Below are 20,597 nucleotides of genomic sequence, written 5' to 3' on the forward strand. Positions count from 1 at the left end.
TGATAAACAAATTCTATAGAATTTTCACTTAATCACCTGGACAACAGGCATTTTTCATCCACTTGATCTTTACTTTGTGTAGATTTAAGCCAAAATTTTTTGAGTTATTACCTCTCATTCCAGGTTCTTTGATGTTCAAGAGACTGCAATGTTCCTTGATGAAATCAGTACAAAGTGTGTTATAGGAGGAATCCTTCCAGATTTGGGTGGGAATAGGACATCACTGAGGTCCTTTCCAACTCTGACTTCTATGAATCTGGTGCAAAACAAAACCTATCCCTACTTCCCCATCCCGTGTGACTCTTGGTCATGTCTTTTCATAAGTTCTATAAAGGACAGTTCACCCAACATACTTAGGACCTTGTTCAAAGTCTTTTGATAACACATGAATAAAAATAGAGAATATAGGCTGTCCATCAATCATCCTGCTTTAGAAAAGCAAGACTTGACCACCTTCTTTGGGAGGTAGATGGGGGAGGGAAAGGGGGGAATTGTAAAAAATCCAAAAATCTTACCAAAAAAAGATAGTTAGAAGATACTATTGTATATAATTGGAAAACAAATATGATATTTATATAAAGAAGAAAATCACGACTCATATGCTTCGTTTTTTTTAATCATTTAGCTTTCTGATGAAACCCCTTAGGAAACTTTTCCTGAACTAATTCATTGGTAAAATATTGTTGTTCACTTATAAACAATATATATCTTTGTGTTGAGGTGGGTAGACCATAGTTTTAATTCTTCAGGCACTGTATTATTCTAAGACCCTCATAAAGAATCACCTAAAGAATGCCATTGTTAAAATGACCTTTGTTTCATGAAGACACTTGGGGTCATTAAGAGAAAAGCAATTTCCTAAAAAAAAAATGTAGCCTTCTCTCCATTTCCTATTCAAGACTTTAGCTAGATCACTTTCATGCATAATGTCTATGCAAAGGCAATGTCCACTTGATTCTTATTATCAGATGACTATCCAATTGACTCAATTCTTTTGAGTGACTATGGATCTCATTTAGGAAACTTCAATAAGATATGATCCTTACTTTCATGCATTTTCAATATAGTAGAATCTGCAAAATAGTCTCATGGAATTATCAACTATTAGAGTTAATTTAATCCGGTTTCATTTTACAGATGAGGAAACTGAAGCCTGAAGGGACTAACTAATATGACAGAGTTAGTAGAAGAGTTAGAACCAGAATTGAGTTCTCCTGACTCCCAGACCAATTCTTTAGCAGGTCACAGAAAACAGGATTCAATTCAGAGCCAATCTGAACTGAATATATTTCTTTGATAAAGTGAGCTTCACCTGTTTTTAAAATAATACCATAAATGTGCACTTAATCTCATGTGGCACTATCTTGTTCTTTGTGACATTAGCAGAGAGTCCTCACAATGAGACATAGTCCTTTCTCTCAACTATTTTTAGGTATTTTGTCCTTTAAAAATATGTGCATAACATTTTGTCTCAAATTTTTGGATAATTCCTTTGCCAATTGCCAGTACTGCCAGCTTTTAAATACAAGCAGAAGTGGATTAATAGCAGTGTCATTGCTTTCATATAAAATAAGAAAAATAAAATATATATATATGAAAACTAGCTAAGCTTTTGCAAGTCACTTTCTTATCACAGACTTAGCCAAAAGCAAAGTCATAAATCCTTCAAGTTTATCTAATTCTTGATATTCAATTGAAAAAAAATTGCATTGTCCTCACTCATGGATATTGAATTATTGGAAGGCTACCATAATTCAGTACAGGTCAAAGAAATGAAATATGATTTCTTTAAAATAGAATGTTATTTTCATTAGTTATTTCAGGAGAAAAAGCTTTTACTGGTAATTAGGTGAATCAATTTTAACCCATAAAGTAGCCTCTGACATATATTAGATTCAAAAATCTGTAACCTTTCTTTGACCTATATTTTACTTTTTACATTATATACCCTTACTTTCCAGTGATCAATGAATAAAATACCACAAACAATATCTCTTTTATTTATAAGGGCTTATAAATGAGTACTTTGATGGATAAAGAAAGTAAACAGCTTCTAGTCTAACCTCATGAAGCAATGATATATTCCTCTGAATTTCATGACTTCAATTAATTTAAGTAACCACATTTGTGTCCTTCAAAGGGGTGAATCTACAAAAGCACATATGTGTGTCTCTGCTATCTTTCAGAGAACTGGGTTTTAAGCAGACCACTTTTATCAGGGTCACATTCAATGTTACGATTCTTTACTGAAGGAGGCATTTCTGAAATGGTTATCTTTTTTCTGGGTTCTGTTTCTGAAACAGATAGTTGAAGTCTCAGTATGCAACTTCCACTACTCTCAGTTTTCACCCTCCAATGAATTTAGGCCTTTGATTTCATATATATATATAATATATATATGTATATATATATACATATATATATACATACATACATATATATATATATTAGTTTTATTGATTATAGGAAATCCCAGACTTAAGAAAACCTAAATTAAAATAGCATTTGCAGGTGGATACCTCCAGTTTCCCAGTTTCCATCACCTCTGGAAATCCAGTTTCTCCCCTCCCCACCCCCACTACTTTGAGTTGGAGTTTCTAGAAAATCTGTAGAGGCCACATAGAAGAGAAAATCAAGAATTCCTCACCCTAGAGGATGACTTCTGACTAGTAAGAGACTCCTTGACCAAAGATTTCTCCTTGGAATCAAAGACTCTCAAAAGCCTCGCTTGTTTAACATGCTTTTAGAAGTGTGCCTATTTGACTAACCTAGGCAACGAATTAATTCTAATAGACACCAAGTTACCGCCTAGTTATTTGGAATAGAGGATACTTCATAATTCACCCCCACACACACACACTTATCTTTAGTCAAAAAAAGAGGACGCCAAAAGATTGTGTAACTGAATTAAATGGGTGACTTTTAATTGTTAAAAATGGCAGAATGATTATATTAATTCAGAAATGAATTGTCTCTTGAACAGAAAGAATACCTTCACTAGCATCTAAATCTGTACTAGAACTTGGAATGCTAGAATAATGTTGCTTCCAAGACCTTTTTTAGGTTATGATGAGAAATAGGATTCTATCAAGAAGGAGCTTGACTTAGAATGAATGAATCTATCTCTTCTCTCCTTTCCTGAAGGAGGAAGTACTCCTCTTTCCTTTTACTATGGAAACTTCTTTCTGATAAGACAGAATAAAGGAGAGATAGTATTCTTCACTTTACTTTTAGACCCTTCCCCCCTCCCCAACTCTTCCTTCCCTGCTTTTTCTATTTTACTCTCCCTCCCCACCTTCTATCTTTGGCTTCCTCTCTCTTCTTTGCTTCTAGGTGGCACAGTGGATAGAGCACTGGCTTTGGAGTCAGGAGGATAGGAGTTTGAATCGAGCCTCAGAATTTGAGGCTTACTGGTTGTGTGACCTTGGGCAAGTCTCTTAATTCTGACTGCCTCGCATCCAGGGCCACCTCCAATTGCACTGCTTCATATCTGTCCATTGGACTCAGATGGCTCTGGAGGAAAAAGTGAGGCTGGTGACTTAACACAGCCTCCCTCACTTCAATTCAATTCATGTCTTTGTCATGGTATTACCTCCCTGATGTCATGGTCTTCTTCAAAAATGAAGGAAGACATTATTATGTTTATATCTGTCTCTTTCTATTTATGTCTCTTTTCTCTGTCTCTCTGTCTCTCTGTCTCTCTGTCTCTCTGTCTCTCTGTCTCTCTCTCTCTCTCTTTCTCTCTCCCCCCCACTAGGGATTTTAATAGTTCATATAGCTTCACATCAAGGCAAGTCTGACTGAGGCCAAGAAAGGCAATTCAATTCCATATTTTTTCTAGAATGTATCTGTAATTTTTATCTTTAGAATTATATAAAAGGTTAATTTATTTTTTCTACTTATAGATGTTATTTTGATGGATTAGTATGTTTATACTCCTAGAAATTCTCTTAAATTCCACAAGTTTTTCCCTCTTTAAATATTCCCCTATATCATGTATTTTAATAAAATGTCTGTTTATTTTGTGTGACTCAGGACCTTTTACTTATAATATGTAAGATAAAGAGAATACTGACCTCAAGGAGTTTTTGTTGTAGTAACTATGACCTTAAGAGTTTTAAACTTAAGAGCATGCCTCTTAGATGAGGTAGAGAAAAATGGGAAGTGTTTGTGATGATTAATTGGATATAAGAATGTGGGCAGTCTATGTGCAAGGATGGGCTCCAGTATTATTAACAGCATGCCTGAAGAGGAATATTCTCAATCACAGTCCTGAAAAGGGATCATCCAGTCCTCTCCTGAAGACTTCAAACAAATTTATTACATTTTTGGATCACTTTTAATGATTTTTCCCCTTATTTGGAGCTTAAAACCTTATTTTATGTAACTCCAATCATAGTGTTTAGTTCTGCCTACTGGTGCCTAAGAACAAAATGCATCACTCTTCTGAATGAAAATTCTTCAAATACTTGAATTCAAAATACTTTAAATACAGCAATTATTCTTTCCCTCAATCTTCTCTTCTCTAGGGTAAACTTTCTTAGTACCCTCTAATAATTCTTGTATAGCAATAGCCTGATTAAATTCTCTGGTGTATATAGGGAGTGGATAGAGTGCTGGGCTGGGAATCAGGAAGACTCATCTTCTTCAATTCAAATCTGATCTCAAGCATTTACTAGATGTGTGACCTTAAACAAGTCACTTATCCCTATTTGTCTCGGTTCCACATCTATAAAATGGACTGAAGAAGGAAATGAAAGACTACTCCAGTTCTCCTGTCATGAAAAATCCAAATAGGATCACAAAATGTCAGACACAATTGAAACAGTACAACAAATGTTATCAAAGGCAGCACCTATGGTAGAACATGTACATCTCACAGGGCTCATACAGTGAACATTAGCAAAGAGATCACCATGAAGATAACTATGGATTAAACCCCTACATATGTTGTGGTAAAGAAATTCTGCAAAGGACTTTATAAGATCCTCCAAACCAGAGGTATCAAGCCCATGACTAGCACACTCCCAAGTACAACCAAAATCAGATTGAAATATTTCACAAAATATATAAAAATGCAATAAAGTATTTTTTATTGTTATTTGCCATTTATTTCTCCAGTTCATTTGTCAGACAAGGAAATTAAAATGACTTGTCCAGAGTCAAACAGCTGGTGAGTATCTGAGACCAGATATGAACTCATTCTAACACCAAGCCCAATGCTTTATCCATTGTGCTACATAGTTGTACACAATAAAATATAGGAAATGTTGCTTGTATGTGTTTTCTATATCAATCCTTATGTACATTTTAGATTTCTATTTCAGTTTGACAGTACTTCTTCAAACCATGTTGAAATACACCTTCCTATTCAATCAAAGGAATACACAGGGGATGATGGCAATGGAAATATGGTTTAGGTTCTATAAAAAATGATGTGATCATGGAATCAAACAAGCAACAAGCATTGGCTCAATGCCCACTATTTGCCAGGAATAATATTAAACTACAGGGAATAGAAAGAAAAAATGAAATCGTTTCTATTCTTTAGGAGCTTATATTCCAAAGGGGGAGACAATTTGTATGCAAATAACTATGTACAAAATTTATACAAGTTAAATACTAGATGAATTTTGGGCACAAAAGTAGTGATAACAGGGAAGTGGGGATCAGATAAGGTCACATGCATTAAGAGCTAGCTAGATAGCTCAAGGAGAAAGAGTGCTAGCACTACTGGAGTCTAGAAGACCTGAGTTCAAATCTTACCTTAAAAACTTACTAGGTAAGTGACTAAGTCACTTAACCTCTATTTGCCTTCATTCACTAGGAAAAAAATAACAAACCAATTCAGAATTTTTGCCAATAAAACCTCATGGTTAATATGGTCCATGGGATCATGCACAACTAAACAACATCTAACTAGGAGTTCATTTTAGGAGTTTCAGAAGGAACTTCAGAGGTCATTAAGTCCAACTTGTGATTAATCAAGACTTTCCTGAATGGCATAGACAAGTGCTCATCAAAGTTTTTTTGAAAGTCTCTAGCAAGGGAGAATATATGACCCCTCAAGGTAGTTCACTTTTGGACAAAAAATAATTTTTAGGAAAATTTTCCTTATATCAATTCTAAATCTATCTCATCAACTCTTAATATTAATTCTGTCCAAATCAAATTCCTCTTCTGTATAATAAGACATTAAATTCTTGAAGAACTCCCATTTGGTTTCTCTGGAAATTTTAATATTAATACAAGTTGCTAGCATCTACATAGCACATTGAAGTTTATAAAATTCTTTACAAATACAATCTTATTTTATCTTACAACAACCCTATGAGGGAGGTGCTATTATTATTTCTGTTTTACAGTTGAGGAAACTGAGATAGAGAGAAGTTAAGTTATTTGTTCAAGATCACCCAGCTAGGAAAGTATCTGATGCTAGATTGAACTCAAGTTTTCTTGACTAAGGTTCAACAGTCTCTATGTATTAAGAAATAGTGTTTCTCTATTTCTAAGAAATAGTATATTCTCTAAATACTACAAATAGTACTTCTGCTCTAAAAAAATCATTGTAAAATTCTTGGAAAGCCCCTAGGAAAGGTGGATGATAATAAATTAAGGACAAAAAGGGAAATGGGTTAAAGATGATAGATAAATTTAATTCATCTTGATCATGCCATTGCCATCAATCCATCCAAAGTATTTGGTGTTAAAACTCATTCTTCCTTGAGAAAAGATTAAGTTATTTTGAATAAAAAGTCAACAGGCATTTGTGTGCTAGACACTGTACTAACCACTGGACTAGAAGAGAGACATCTTTGTTTAACTTCAAGAATAAAGGGAACAATCAAGAATCAAAAAAAGATGACAATATGGTTACTTAACAATTTTGGAAGGTTAACCAAAGACTGTATTTTAACATATCTTTTCCTTCTTCAAGATTTCTAAAAATGTTATCTCAAATCATTTTGAAGTAGAAAGGTCATGCTGGAAGGGACAGGGAATTACGCTATTCTGGATGTCTTTATCTCCAAGCTAGAAAAGTTAAATTGAATAGAATTGTTTTTGGAGTCCAAGACAAAGAACAATAAAGATATAAATATTTTTCTTCAGCACAGTTATCTTGCCAATCCTGCTCTCTATTTCCCCCAAAGTTTTTAGCTTTCCCATTTATAAGTTAAATATTTCAAATTGTTATGTGGGATGCATAGTCTTGAAAATGACTGAAAAACAAAATGAGAAATTATGAAGTGAATGGTTTGGGAAAAAACTGAGATGATTGGTATGAACCATTTAAAGAATACTTTATATAATAGCAATATTATATAGAAAAACAACTTGGTGAAGGAGTATGATAAATATAATAACCAACCAGGATTCTAAAGGACAGATCATGATGCATTCTACCCAATGAGAGGTGATGGATTGATGAAAAAATTAGACATATATTTCAAAAGCACAATGTGGAATTTATTTTGCTTTGTTATGTCTGTCTGTTAAAAGGGCTTTGTTTTCCATTCATTCTTTTTTTTTCCAGAGGTGGCAGAGAGCAAAGGGGAGACAGGAACAGAATAGAAAAAAAAGAAAGACAAAAGGATCATTGAAGCAACTTTTATTTATTGGTTTATATAGTTATAAAAACATTTATTAATGATCAATTATATAAGCATTAATAACTATTTAACTCCTTCCCCAAGCCCTCAAAAGAACAAAATAGAACAATAAGCATAGTCCAGCAAAACAAATTTCCACTTTGTACATATAGAAAAATGTAAATGTCAATCTTCATTTGAAATCTCACTTTTATGAGAAAAGAAGTAGACAGCATGATTTATCTTCAGCCTTCTGAACTCCTGGCATATCATGACATTGATCAGTTCTTAAGCCTTCAAACTTTGTTTTTCTTTATAATTAATATTGTTGTCATGGAATAAATTGTTCTCCTTATTTCACACTATCAATTTAAGTAATTCTCAGTTTCTGAGGAAACTGTCCATTTTATCATTCATTCAATTACATTCATATATTTACTTAGACATTCTTCAATAAATAGACAAACCATTAGTTTTCAGGATCTTTTTTCTGCTATGAAATAAGCTGCTATGAACATATTTGTGCCTATATGTCATCTTTTTACTTTGATATTTTTGGGTATGTGCTTCATAATGGTATCACTAGGTGAACTGAATATGTTCAGCTTGAGAACCATGTAAGCACAATTCCAAATTGCTTTCCAGAATGGTTGAATTAGTTCACAGTTCCATCAGCAGTAATTAGTGTGTCTGTTTTCTCACAGTCCACCCAATATTTGTTATTTTCCTCTTTGTCATCTTTGACAATATGATGGAAGCTATGTAAAAATTCAGATTTGCTTTAATTTTTACTTTGAGGCAGCTTTAAAAAAATCAGAGAACAGAAAGAAGTCTAGTAAAAACAGACAAGTAGGACAGCTTTGAAAACTATATATATAGTTTACTATATATATATAGTAAAAGGCAACCTGAAAGTAATGGAAACTTCAAGTTTCATGTAACATATTTCTATTCTTCTGTGAAATGGAAATACTTATTATATTGGCTTTTGTTGAGTTCATAATAAAACTGTTTCAGATAAGGAGAATAGATGAGGAGCCATACACTCAATGTGTCAGAGAGTTCTTATTTCAAACATTTCAAACAGTCCTTGGGAAAATTCCAATCAAGACTACTAAACTAAGTTATTTGTTACACACACACACACACACAGCATGCTGATGTACTTCCAAATTAGAGGAACACTTTCCCTATTACAACCAAAATTGAAATATTCACAGAGGTTAGAAGTACAAGTTGAGATTTAGAGGAATATTCTAAGATAAAGGAGATTTAACTTTTACCGAGACTCCTGAAAAGAGTCTCCTCTGCTCTCATATTCTTTGCTTCTTTTGACTGGACATAATATGACTTGACTTTTTCTTGATTTGTGTATAAGATTCAGAGCTATGTAAGCAGTTAACTGAAATAAGCTCAGTCTTTCCCTTCATACTTTAGAAACCACTAGGAGCAATACAGTTCAGTGGCTAAATAGAACAAGGTTGCATCTATAAGTGGCAGGCAAATGGACTGGGCAGTTATTTCCATGTAGCTAGTGGCTTCCCACTAGCTTCCTGTTTTTCTTTAAAATTATTGAGTTTCTAAAGTCATTGGAAAGCAGGAGGGAGGACAGACAGGAAGGTTGTCAGAGTTGCCAGGTACCCTTCTCTATACTCACTGTTTCTTTTGAGACTTTTTGAAGGGTGACCTTGGTGTGAGAAGAGGGTTAGGGATAGAAAGGTCTGTATTTGTGGTAGTTAAAAAAAAAAGAATATATATGGAATTGATGGGAGGTTTCAGCAAACCTCTCTCCTCTCACAATTAGAATGTGGGATAGAGAGGTAGTCAGGATCAAATGAGATAATTATGTAGCATGCATGGCAAATTGATATATAAATGCTAGCTTCTGTTAATTTTATTATGATGAGACCAGTTTCAAATACCTGTGACGAAAGAAGAGAGATCCTTTGCCTCTGATTAGGTAATAGAAAATATAGAATAGAAATTACATAGATAGAGACAGAGATATAAAATAAAATAGATATAAAAATAGAAAAGAAGCCTGTACTCCTATGCAGGGAGGGACAGATAGACAGACAAGGGACAGACGAATGTATCAAGGAGAACATGGTGAGAATGAGCTCACCTTTCAAATACCTCCCCTTACACAAAACATTAGACTCCGTTTTCCACCCTCCAGTCCTCAAAAAAGGGAGCCGGAAAAGTTCTTCCTGAACTCCCGGCACCCTTACTAACTTTACACTAGCTTATGAGCCAAGGAGACAATCCCCAGGGGAGCCCTGGAGTCCCAGGAGAGATTAGGCAATGAAGTCCAGGGCAGAAATCTGCCACTGATGCCCGACTGGGAGAACACCTTCTTACACTGTCTTCCAGGGGGCAAGACCCGGACTTCTTGTTTTGGGAGGAGGAAGGGTGGTAAGTACCTTGGTGCCCTGGTAGAAGTCATCGATGGACCGGGATCCCATGAAAGGGAACTGCATGTGCGTGTGCGTGTCGATGCCCCCGGGCAGCACCAGCTTGCCAGTGGCATCGAGGATCCGCAGCCCCTCGGCAGAAGTTCCAGCTGCCAGGAGGTCGGACCCCAGCGCCCGCACCACGCCGTCCTCCACCAGAACATCGGTCACCTGGGAATGGTCTTCATTTACCACCCGGCCCCCGCGGATCAGGAGCCTTGACGCCGTGGCCATGGTCACTGAGGAAGAGCAGAGGGACACACACTGGACAGTTCTCTCGCCCGCAGCTGGTCGGGCCCAGACTCTGCAGATAGAACCCAGCTACAGGTGGCAGCGGGGTGTTCAGGCTTCTTCCCTGGGAGAGAGTTCAGAAGCAACTGGACAGGGTCCAGGGTCCAGGGTCAGTGAACCAACTATGCAAAAAGTCCACTTTCCACCAAGGATGGCAGCAGGCCACCGTTTCAATTAATAAACAACAGCAAAAGTTGTTGAACTAATTCCAAACCTCTTAGCTCTGTGCTAACCTGCCTCACCCCTCCTAACTCATTAATTCCCTCCCCAATCTTAGCTGGTTGGTTCTGACCCTAAGGAGAGATTTGAACAGAGAGAAAAGAGGATGGGAGCCAACCTACTGGAGAGTGCTCACTCAACTGAGGATCATAGGCTTTAGAGCTGGCAGGGTCATCATAGAGATAACCCAGTTCAAATCTCAATCTCTCTCTCTCTCTCTCTCTCTCTCTCTCTCTCTCTCTCTCTCTCTCTCTCTCTCAGATGAGAAGACTAAGAAAGACAGGTTTAATGATATCCAGGGAAACACAGTAAATTGAAGAGAAATGGGAGGTCTTCTGTCTGTTCTAAAGTCACTCTTTTCCATTACATCAAAGGCTCTCCCCTTTTAGCTATTCTATCTTTCTAGTCTGTCATAGTTAAGTGAAAGAAGAGCTTTACATTGAGGTGTCTGATCTGTTCCTAATTATTGTCCCCTGAATGAAACTGAATGGGGGAGGGACGAACAAACATGGTGAAGAAAGTCTACATTAGACTGGAAACAGCATTGGCTCTGGGGTCGATGTTCAAAACCCATCTCTGATTCTCTCTGTGCATATCTGGCATTTTGGACTTCAGTTTCTTCATCCCTAAAATGAAAGGAATGACTGAGATGATGTTATCAGAGCCATTCCCAATCTAGATTGGTGGGCTTGTTCATTTTGAGTTTTTAAACGTAGATTCACTCCAGGTCCCTCACCTTCCTCTGTTCTATCCTCTCAGACTTTGACTGTTATACCACAGACCTTGCCCTTGGGTTCTTATCTATTCATGGCTAAAATGACATGCTTGAATTTCTTGTCAAACAAGTAATTCATTTTCCTTACAGTGTGAAGGATACTTACTTTCAAATCAATCCTGTCTACAAAAACAATATAAAAACCTTTTGCCCCCAAAGTCCATATAAACAAACCAACAAATCACTTTATCTAAATTATCTATGATAGGATTTATAGAAGGAAAGTAAGCTTCTTGAAGGCAGAGACTATTTCAGTTTTATCTTTGTATCCAGTTTGCATAATGCTTGATACATGTTAAATATTGAATAAATGCTTGTTGTTTGGTTGATTGACTCTCTTCTTATAAATAACCTAAGTAACATTCTTTCTAAATACTGAAGTTCACAGTAAACCATAAAATTTCTCTTGAGGTTAACACTGCTGAGTAGCCAGTTCTTTCCTGGGTTTTCATAACTGGTATATTCAAGTTATTCTGTTTAAATATATGTACATGTGTGTATTCATATATACCTGTGTGGATTTATATGTATATGTGTATACACACATATCATGTGGCATTTAATTTCTTCAGATTTCAGATTATACTAAGTTTAAAAATTCTGCTCAAAGAAAGTAACAAGTATTTTCATTTTCTACTTAGTCAAGTGGTTTCATCAGAGTGCATGCTCCCTTTCACCAACACAGATTGAAATACCTCCATAGATTTTATCTTGTGCCATTCTCTTTTAGGTATGGTACAGTGGGTGGAGTGCCAACCCTGAAGTCAGAAGGACCTCAGTTCAAATGTGGCCTTAGGTACTTACTATCTTGTGATCTTGGACAAGTCACTTAATGCTGATTGCCTAGCATCCAGTCATTCTGATCCATAACTGGCCACCGGATTCAGATGGATCTAGAGGAGAAAGTGAGGTTGATGACTTGGCACAGCACTCCTCACTCAAATCCAAGTCATGTACATGTTAAGGCATCACCTCCCTGATGTCATGGTCTTCTTCAAGAATGAAGGACAAGCATCATCAAGTCCTCCACAGATATTTCATCTGTTCCTCTGGTTCTTTACCTCCCAGATGATACAGCTCAAGGTTGGACCTGTCCTTCAGACACCTCTCATTGTCTCTGCCTGATCAACTTTCCTTCCTGAGAATACATCAATCAACAAGTATTCACTAGGTGCCTGCTATGTGCTAGGCCCCAAGACACAAAGAAACATCCTCTTATAAGGAGCTGGATGGGAGGGGTGATCTTGAACTGCTGCCTCAGAGGGGAACTGTGGACATTCTTTCCCAGTAAGGGATTCCTTATCTCTATGCTCACTTAAGGTTCAGTCCTGAGAGGAAGCTGGCCTCTAAAAAGAAGAGTCTACATTCAAACCCTAGAGTTTCAGGGAAATTTTTAAGTCTTAGGTTTGACTCATGTTTCCCAAAAACAAACAGAAAAGTACATGAAGAAATAACTACATATTTCTTCTAAATCCAAAAGTTTAAAAGATTCATAAGAGCACATTAACAAAAATATAAAACATGAAACATTAACCTATAATCCTAATTATACTCTCTGATGAAGTTACTATTTAAAACATCAAAACATGATTCAACCACCATTCTACACTTACCTACAATTGTATAAATAATTCCCTTAAGTTTTCCAAGTTCAGTTAAGCCAGGCAAAGGACTTGGGTTCATCCTCCTGTTAATAATGATCATCTTCTCTCTCCTACAAAAAAAAATCTTCTGAAGTGAGCTTGGCACCAACTGAAGGAACCAGGATTTCCCCACTTCTTTAACTCATGAAATTACCTTCAAGGCTAGAAATATCCATCTCAAAATCATTGTTAAGACAACTATAATCAGGAAGCAGCAGGAGCAGCAGGGGCATTGAGATCTTGACTCTATTTCACCTAGATGATCAAATGCTCTAATTGCCTTAAGTGAGCTGCTAAGATGGGGGAAAATATAAGAGAGGGCCTCACTGAGACCCCACACACTTGAGATCCAACTACTGCCTCCAGGGGAAGAAACATAGAAGGATAATATGTGAAGAAAATGGGAAAAAAGAGTGTGAGCTACTGCAGTTACTCATTTCAAGGTCAACTGAGTGGATTCTTCTTAGTTCAGTGGCCAATCCTCTCTAAGGCTTGTCTTGGGGCAGAGGAAAGCACTGAGTTATTTGACATCAAAGAAACAGTTAAGGAAATCATTTCTTCATTCCAAAACCAAAATCCTTCAACACTGAGTCATATTCATTACTGAAAGTAAGCAAGGAAGCTTAAAGAAGCTCCACGTGTTATTCAATGGGGATGTGCATGCTCCAAATCATTACTGATTAGAGAAATGCAAGCTAAAAACTAAGAAGCATCACCTCACATCTATCAAATTGGCCAAAATGAGAAGAAGGAAAATGATCAATGCTGGAGAAGTTGTGGGAGGATTGGGACATGAATGCATTGTTAGTGGAATTGTAAATTCATCTAACTATTCTAGAGAGCAATATGGAACTATATCCAAAGAGCATAAAACTGTTCATACCCTTTGACCCAGCAATTCCAATTCTAGAGCTATATGCAGAAGAAATCATGAAAAGTGGGAAAAGTCCCATATGTCCCAAAATATTCATGGCAGCTCTTTTTGTAGTGGCAAAGAATTTGAAATTAAGGGAATGTCCATCAATTGGGAAATGGCTAAACAAATTATGGTACATGAATACTATGGAATATTTATTGTTCTATAAGAAACCATAAAAGGTTGGACTCTAGAGAAGCATGTAATAAGTTACAGAATCTGATGCTGCGTGAAGGAAGGAGAGCCAAGAGAATAATGTACACATTACCAATATTGTGAGATGATCAACCTTGATAGAAGCAGCCCCTTGCAGCACTTCAAAGAGCCAGGACAACTCTATTAGACCAGCTATGGACAATGTTATCCCCATGCAAAGGAAGAAAAACAAAACAAGACAAAAACAACCCTTCAGAATCTGATGAACACTTTATAAAAATTATCTCTTATTTATCTTTTGCCCTTAATCCTAATTCATCATATTGAAATTGACTAATCTGTAAACATGTTTATCAAAAATATGTGTATACAATACTAACCCGACTGTTCATCACTGAGGGAAAAAGGGTGGGAAGGGAAGGTGGAAGGAAATTTTGTAACAATATTATACATGTGCATATGGATGAAAAAAATAGATACTACTCAAAAAAATGGGCATGTGGACTGATCCTACCCCTTCAACATAAGTATTAATAGACAGGCAAATTAATAAAAACTTCCTTCAAACCCCTCACCCCCAAATAATTATACAACACACTTTAACTATTATTACTACATTATTGAAATTTTCTCTCTCACTTTAAGTCTAGAGCAGAGTTGTCAAATAGTCACAAACCAGAATAATATGCTATTGAGAAATATTTAACAAAAATAAATAAAAAATATTGTAAACTATGTTAGTCTATGGTTTTCTGAGTCAATATGCAGGCTATAGGGATCCTTGTGCATGATTTAGTAGCCTTCCCATCTTTTTTTCCGTTTGTCATCATTATTCAGGCAATCAACAACAACAACAAAAAAACCAAACACTGATCTGTCACTTTGCCAATTTCTAAGGTATAAATGTTGACAGTGAAAAGATAATAATCTACTTTTTTTCAGCCAATTTTAGTGAAACTAGTTCTAGCATACCCTGACCATAAGCAAGATGGACAGAGATAAAACTGTGTATAAACACAACATGCACATAGACATGTAAAATGCCATCAAGGAGGCATTTTATTTTGTGGGTTTTATCCTGTACTCTGCTTATGCCCAACATTTCCTTTGAGTTACTTTTCCTTTTTTGATTGTAGCAAGATCTAGTTTTTCTGTGATTCAGTATGAAATATTGGTTCTAAGTGCATCAACTTTTGCTTTATTAAATAATTTGGATCCACTGTACCTTTTTCCATATGTGATTAATCCATCAAAATATCTTCCTCTTTAATTTGCCTAAGCCTAGGTCTTGTTGCTTATACTTACTGTTCAACATGTGCGTTTTCATTCCATTGCTCAGGGGCTGTCTATCTAGAAGCATATCATAGCATAGAAAATTTACATTTCTTTATTCATTTAAATTTTCTGAGTGGAGGTTTGAATATTCTTACTGATATTTCTGTGGATTTAACAGAAGGGACTAAAGTATTTCAGGGTACAGTGGAATTTATCCAATGTGGAACATCGGTAAAACATTACCATCAATAGAGAATTTTTTTTGGTTTTGGGCTCTTCAGAGGATACTTTTTATGACCCTGGTGAATATAGTATAATACAATCATAGATTTAAAGCTAGAAGAAAACTTAGAAGATCATTTTTAGTCCAACTCTCTAATTTTACAGATGAAGAAACTGAGGTCCAGGGAGTTTAATTTTGTCCAAAGTTATACAGCTATTCATTTAATGAGGCAGAATTCAAATCATGGTCCTAAGACTATTTCATCCCACCAAAATGAATATTTCCTTGTTTTACAGATCAGATTGATATTAAAATTAAGCAGACTATTTAAAAAAAACAAATTATCTTTACAATTAAATCTATCTTAGAGTGTTATGTAATTTTAAAGGTAATTTAGAAGACACCTTGGTTGGGTGGAGACTTTAAGACTGTGTTTTGTTCTATGGAGCTAAATAGTTTCTTAAAATCAATAAACAATAGACCTATTGAAGTCTTAGATTCTCAGTGGTCAGTTGTATAACCATAAATATAGGGTAAACAAAATTCCATACTTTTAGCTAAAATGTGTGTGTGTGTGTGTGTGTGTGTGTGTGTGTGTGTGTGTGTGTGTGTGTGTGTGTGAGGTTTACAAAAGACCTTTGTAAATGTGCAAGAGAAAAACAAATATCATAAACATTCTAGCAAGCAAGAGTTATCACTACTCTAGAAAAATAGCTGTAGGTCCAAAATCCTTTTGGGAGCTATAGCATTTTAAATTGCCAGAAATAACAACTTAACGTCTTTGGAAACTTCTAAGTTTTTTTTCTCTTTCCAAAATAAACTCTACAGAATATTAGAGAAGAGAACTGAAGCTTCTAGGGACTTTGTAACTGTTCTTTGTAATATATGCATTTTAAAAGAACAATCAAAGAGAAGTCAAACAGCATATTAGATAAAGGACTGACCTTAGCACCAGGAAGACTTATTAGACCAGGACCAAGACCATGCCTGTTTAGAAATGAGATGAGACACTCATAGGTCATCTACCCTTAACAAAGAGAGATTTACTTAGTCATAATGGAAGTATGTTTAATACAAATTAAGGACATTTTGTATTGATCCAGTCAAGGAAAGCTCCCCATCCCACTCAGTGCACCAGTCAAACATCTGAGAACCACCCTCAATCAGAAAGCTTTGGGGCCACTTTTATGCTCAGGAAATGAGGAAGCAAAATTAACAGTTCCTTGAACCAATCAAGTCTTTTTTAAAAATATTTTTTATTTATTCAAAACAACAGGACTAAGTGATTTGCCCTTAACTATTAAGTGTCTGAGGGTAGATTTGAACTCAGGACCTCCTGACTCCAAGGCCAGTGCTCTATCCACTGCACCACCAAGCTGCCTTCCAACCAAGTCTTAAGCATTTTTCAATGCCTTTTGCAAAGATACTATTTTTAACAGGTCATATGAAGAGGTGACCAACATGGATACAAGCTCAACTTTAAGGAATGTTGGGGATGCATCCCTGGCTGCTTCTGATTAGCCATGTATGGCTCAGATCAGAATAACTCTGACACTTTGAGAATGTAAAAGAATCTCATTAAGCAGAAAGTTGAAAATTAATGTGGAATAACCCACCCGCAGGGTTTTTTTTTCTATCTTTTCCCTTACAGTAATCTTTTCCTGACTGAAAAGTATATGAGTAGTCATAGAAATAGTGATTGGAGAGGTCAGTGGAGGCCAGGATATAAAACCACATGGCAACAAGAACAAGTAGTCTCAATTAGGTGTGGCTGATTCTGAGTTATGTGCATATGTGTGTGTGTGTGTGGGAGGGAGGTTGTTTCTGGGGTTTTTTTGGTTTGTTTGTTTTCGCTTGTTCTTTCCTGGGTATAGGTCCAAACAGTGATTCTGAGTTGGACCTGTCTAGTCTTGGAGGCACTTTTGAGTCCAAGAGAGATTTGAAGATCCCGGGTATCTCTTTACTGCTAGCTACATTGCAGTATGGTCTCTGAACATTCCAGTGATTCTTGAAGAAGAGGGCAACTTCTCAAAGGATGAGCTTGATTTCTTGATTGGCTTATCATAAAAACAGCTCTCTTGAGGAAAGAATTGAAGAGCTAAAGTAAAAGGAGAGCTATCTATTCAACAGTGCAACTAAATTTTTTAAGGTTAAAATTTCAACTTTCTGGCCTAATATAATTCTTACTTGTTGCATATTTAAGTTTTTCTCAATGTTATACTTGTAAGGTCTGGTCTTTTATATTAACCATTTCTATTATGTGTGGGAAATAAATACCTGTTTCATAAAAAAAAATTAAGGCCTATTTTATTTTTCCCTAGTTACACATAAAGATTCAGACTCTATCAGTTCTTTCTCTGGAGAGAGAGATAGCATTTTTCATCATGAGCTCTTTGGAATTGTCTTGGAGCATTGTATTGTTGAGAATACCTAAGTCAGCCAAAGTTGATCATTGTGCAGTATTGCTATTACTGTGTATATAGTGTTCTGGTTCTGCTTGCTCTGTCAGCTCATATAAGTTTTTTTCCAGTTTTTACTGAAAGCATCTTGCTCATCATTTTGTTTTAAAAGACAATGATGTTCCATTATAAGCATATACCAAAATTTTTTCTGTTATCCCCAATTGATAGGTAATCCCTCAATTTACAATTCTTTGTCATCACGAAAAGAGTTACTATAAATATTTTTGTACAGATAGGTCCTCCCCCCACTTTTCTTTTTTTTTATTCTCTTTGGGATATAGACCTAGGAATAACATTGCTGTGTCAAAGGATACACACAATTTTAGAACCTTTCAGGTTGATGGAGCATCTGGGTTTTCTTGGTGTTAATTATAAAGCCAAAGTTAGTACAAGTAGTAGAGAAATGATTCATACTTTGTTGGATCTCAGCTTCAGAGGTTACATTGAGTGGACAATCATCTGCAAATAGAAAATGATGCACCAACACTTTGGTACAACACTTGTAGTCTTTTCAAGTTGAAGAATTTACCATCAGTACAGTAGCTGAACTTGAGGCCATGTTAATCCTCAGTGAAGGCATTTGATAACATGACTGGAAACATCATGCTAAAAAGCATGAGAGCAAGGACACAGTCTTGTTTTTACTCCATTAGTGACTGGGAAATCTTGAGAGGATCATCTACTATCCAGAACTTATGCATGCATGCTATCATGAAACTGGCATTCAGTACTATTGAACTTTCTCCAGGTAACCAAATTTTGACATAACTTTCCATAAAACATCATGACTGATAGTATCAAAGACCTTGATCAGATCTACAAATGTTGTATACAGACCTCTGTTCTGCTCCTGTCATTTTTCCTGGAGTTGTCGGGCAGCAAGCATCATCTCCTGCTCCTTGATCTTTTCTGAAGTCACACTGGCTCTCAGGGAGGTGACCATCTTCCAGGAGAAGGATCAGCCTATTGAGAAGGACTCTAACAAGAATATTACCAGAAATGACTAAAAGAGAAATGCCCCTGTTATTGTCACAGGGCAATCTATTCCCTTTACCTTTAGAGAGATGGATGATGGAGGCATCCTTGAATTCTTAGGGGATAACCTCTTCATGCCATATAACCTGGAAAATTTCAGTCAGTTTTTGGTTGAGCAATGGACCTCACACCATACAGATCTCAGCTGCAATAGAATCAGCAACAGGAACTTTGCCACTTGAAAATGAAAAAAACCTCTTCTTCAGTTGGAACTTCAACTAGAGACAGATTAACTTCAACTTGAGGTAAACAGTCAGTGTCTTCAACACTGGTTGATGTTATCCTGTTAAGAAAAACTATGGAAATGTCCAACCCATCTCTCTAGGATCATGTCCTTATCCTTAATCAATGTGGATCCATCAGCACTGAGTAGTTGAGATTCACGTTATGTCTTTGGCCCATAAATAACCTCTAGGGTGTCATAAAAGCATTTTGGTTTGCTACTATCTGCATAAAACTGAAATTCATCTGCCCTCTTATTGAGCCAAAAATCCTAAATCTCTCTAAGCTTCACTTGCATTTTACTTTTGATGGAATTAAATACTTCCTTCTTAGAAATGGTATCCTGCTGGTAAACCCAGTGGAGTCCTCATTTTTTCATTTAGCAACTTCTGAATTTCACAAATCATTTTCATGAAACTAGTTTTGATGTTTGTGAGTGTTCTAACCCAGATGAACAAATGAGGTGCTATACTCCAGATCTCTGAAAGCTACCCACTCCTTTTCTATTCCAACTGTGTGTTGGCTCAGCTTTCTCTCCCAGTTAATAAGAAACTGCTTCTACTCAGAGAAGTACTCTAATCTTCTAACATTAATTATTTATCTTGGGGCCACCATTTTGGTTGAATATAAATATTTAACTTGTAGAGGATGAGTCTGTGATCAGTTCAGCACTCTGTACCAAACTTTGCCTTTATCACTCTACTCTGTTTCTTCTCCTTATAATCATATAGCCTATTAGATGCCAATTTTTGGTGCAAGGGTGCATCCAGGAAATTTTATTGCATTTAGGTAAATGGAAGACTGTTTGTAATGAGGTCGTGAGATGCACAAATCTTCAGTTGTAGGTGACTACTGCTGTTGCTGTTTTCAGCTCCATTCCATCCCTCTGTCATTAAAATCACCTAGAAGTATAAGCTTGTCTTCATTTGGGACAATGATGATAAGGGTCTCCAGGTCTTCATAAAGGGTTTCTTTGACTTCATCAGGGTTCATCATGGTAGGGGCATAGGGACTGATGATGGTGGCAGCTGGCAATGTCAAGATCCTGTCATTCACTACTTTTTGGTAGGCATTCAAGCTTGTTAACTAGATTAGTTTTGATTGAAAAACCTACCCCAGCTTCAGGGCATTCCCATTTACTAGGACCACTCCAGAAAAATATGTACCCAGCTCTGAATTCAGTAAGTTGGCCTTCCTTTACCAGTCATTTTTCACTCAGGGCTGCTATTTGGATATGATACTTGTCGAGTTCTCTTGCAACAAGAGCTGTTCATCTTTCAGGTCTATTGGATGAGTATGCATACATTCCATGCACTTATGATGAGTTGAATCTTCTTT

General features: G+C 36.2%; 1 protein-coding gene across 4 annotated transcripts in view; it reads right to left on the bottom strand.

Annotated features, from left to right (window-relative positions):
- DPYS (dihydropyrimidinase) overlaps positions 1-10,435 on the bottom strand; it is a 124,145-nt gene extending 113,710 nt beyond the window's left edge. For 2 of the 4 annotated variants that reach the window (XM_074200928.1, XM_074200929.1), the window contains exon 1: positions 10,013-10,433. In XM_074200928.1, coding sequence (XP_074057029.1) covers positions 10,013-10,276 — 264 coding nt within the window. In that variant the 5' untranslated portion in view covers positions 10,277-10,433. Of the gene's footprint in view, positions 1-10,012 lie in introns of all 4 variants that reach the window. The other 2 variants (XM_074200930.1, XM_074200927.1) reach the window with 2 other exon arrangements.
- Between the last annotated feature and the right edge of the window lie 10,162 nt (positions 10,436-20,597).

This window comes from Macrotis lagotis, chromosome X (genome assembly GCF_037893015.1).
Source record: "Macrotis lagotis isolate mMagLag1 chromosome X, bilby.v1.9.chrom.fasta, whole genome shotgun sequence".
In the NCBI taxonomy this organism is placed as follows: domain Eukaryota; kingdom Metazoa; phylum Chordata; class Mammalia; order Peramelemorphia; family Peramelidae; genus Macrotis; species Macrotis lagotis.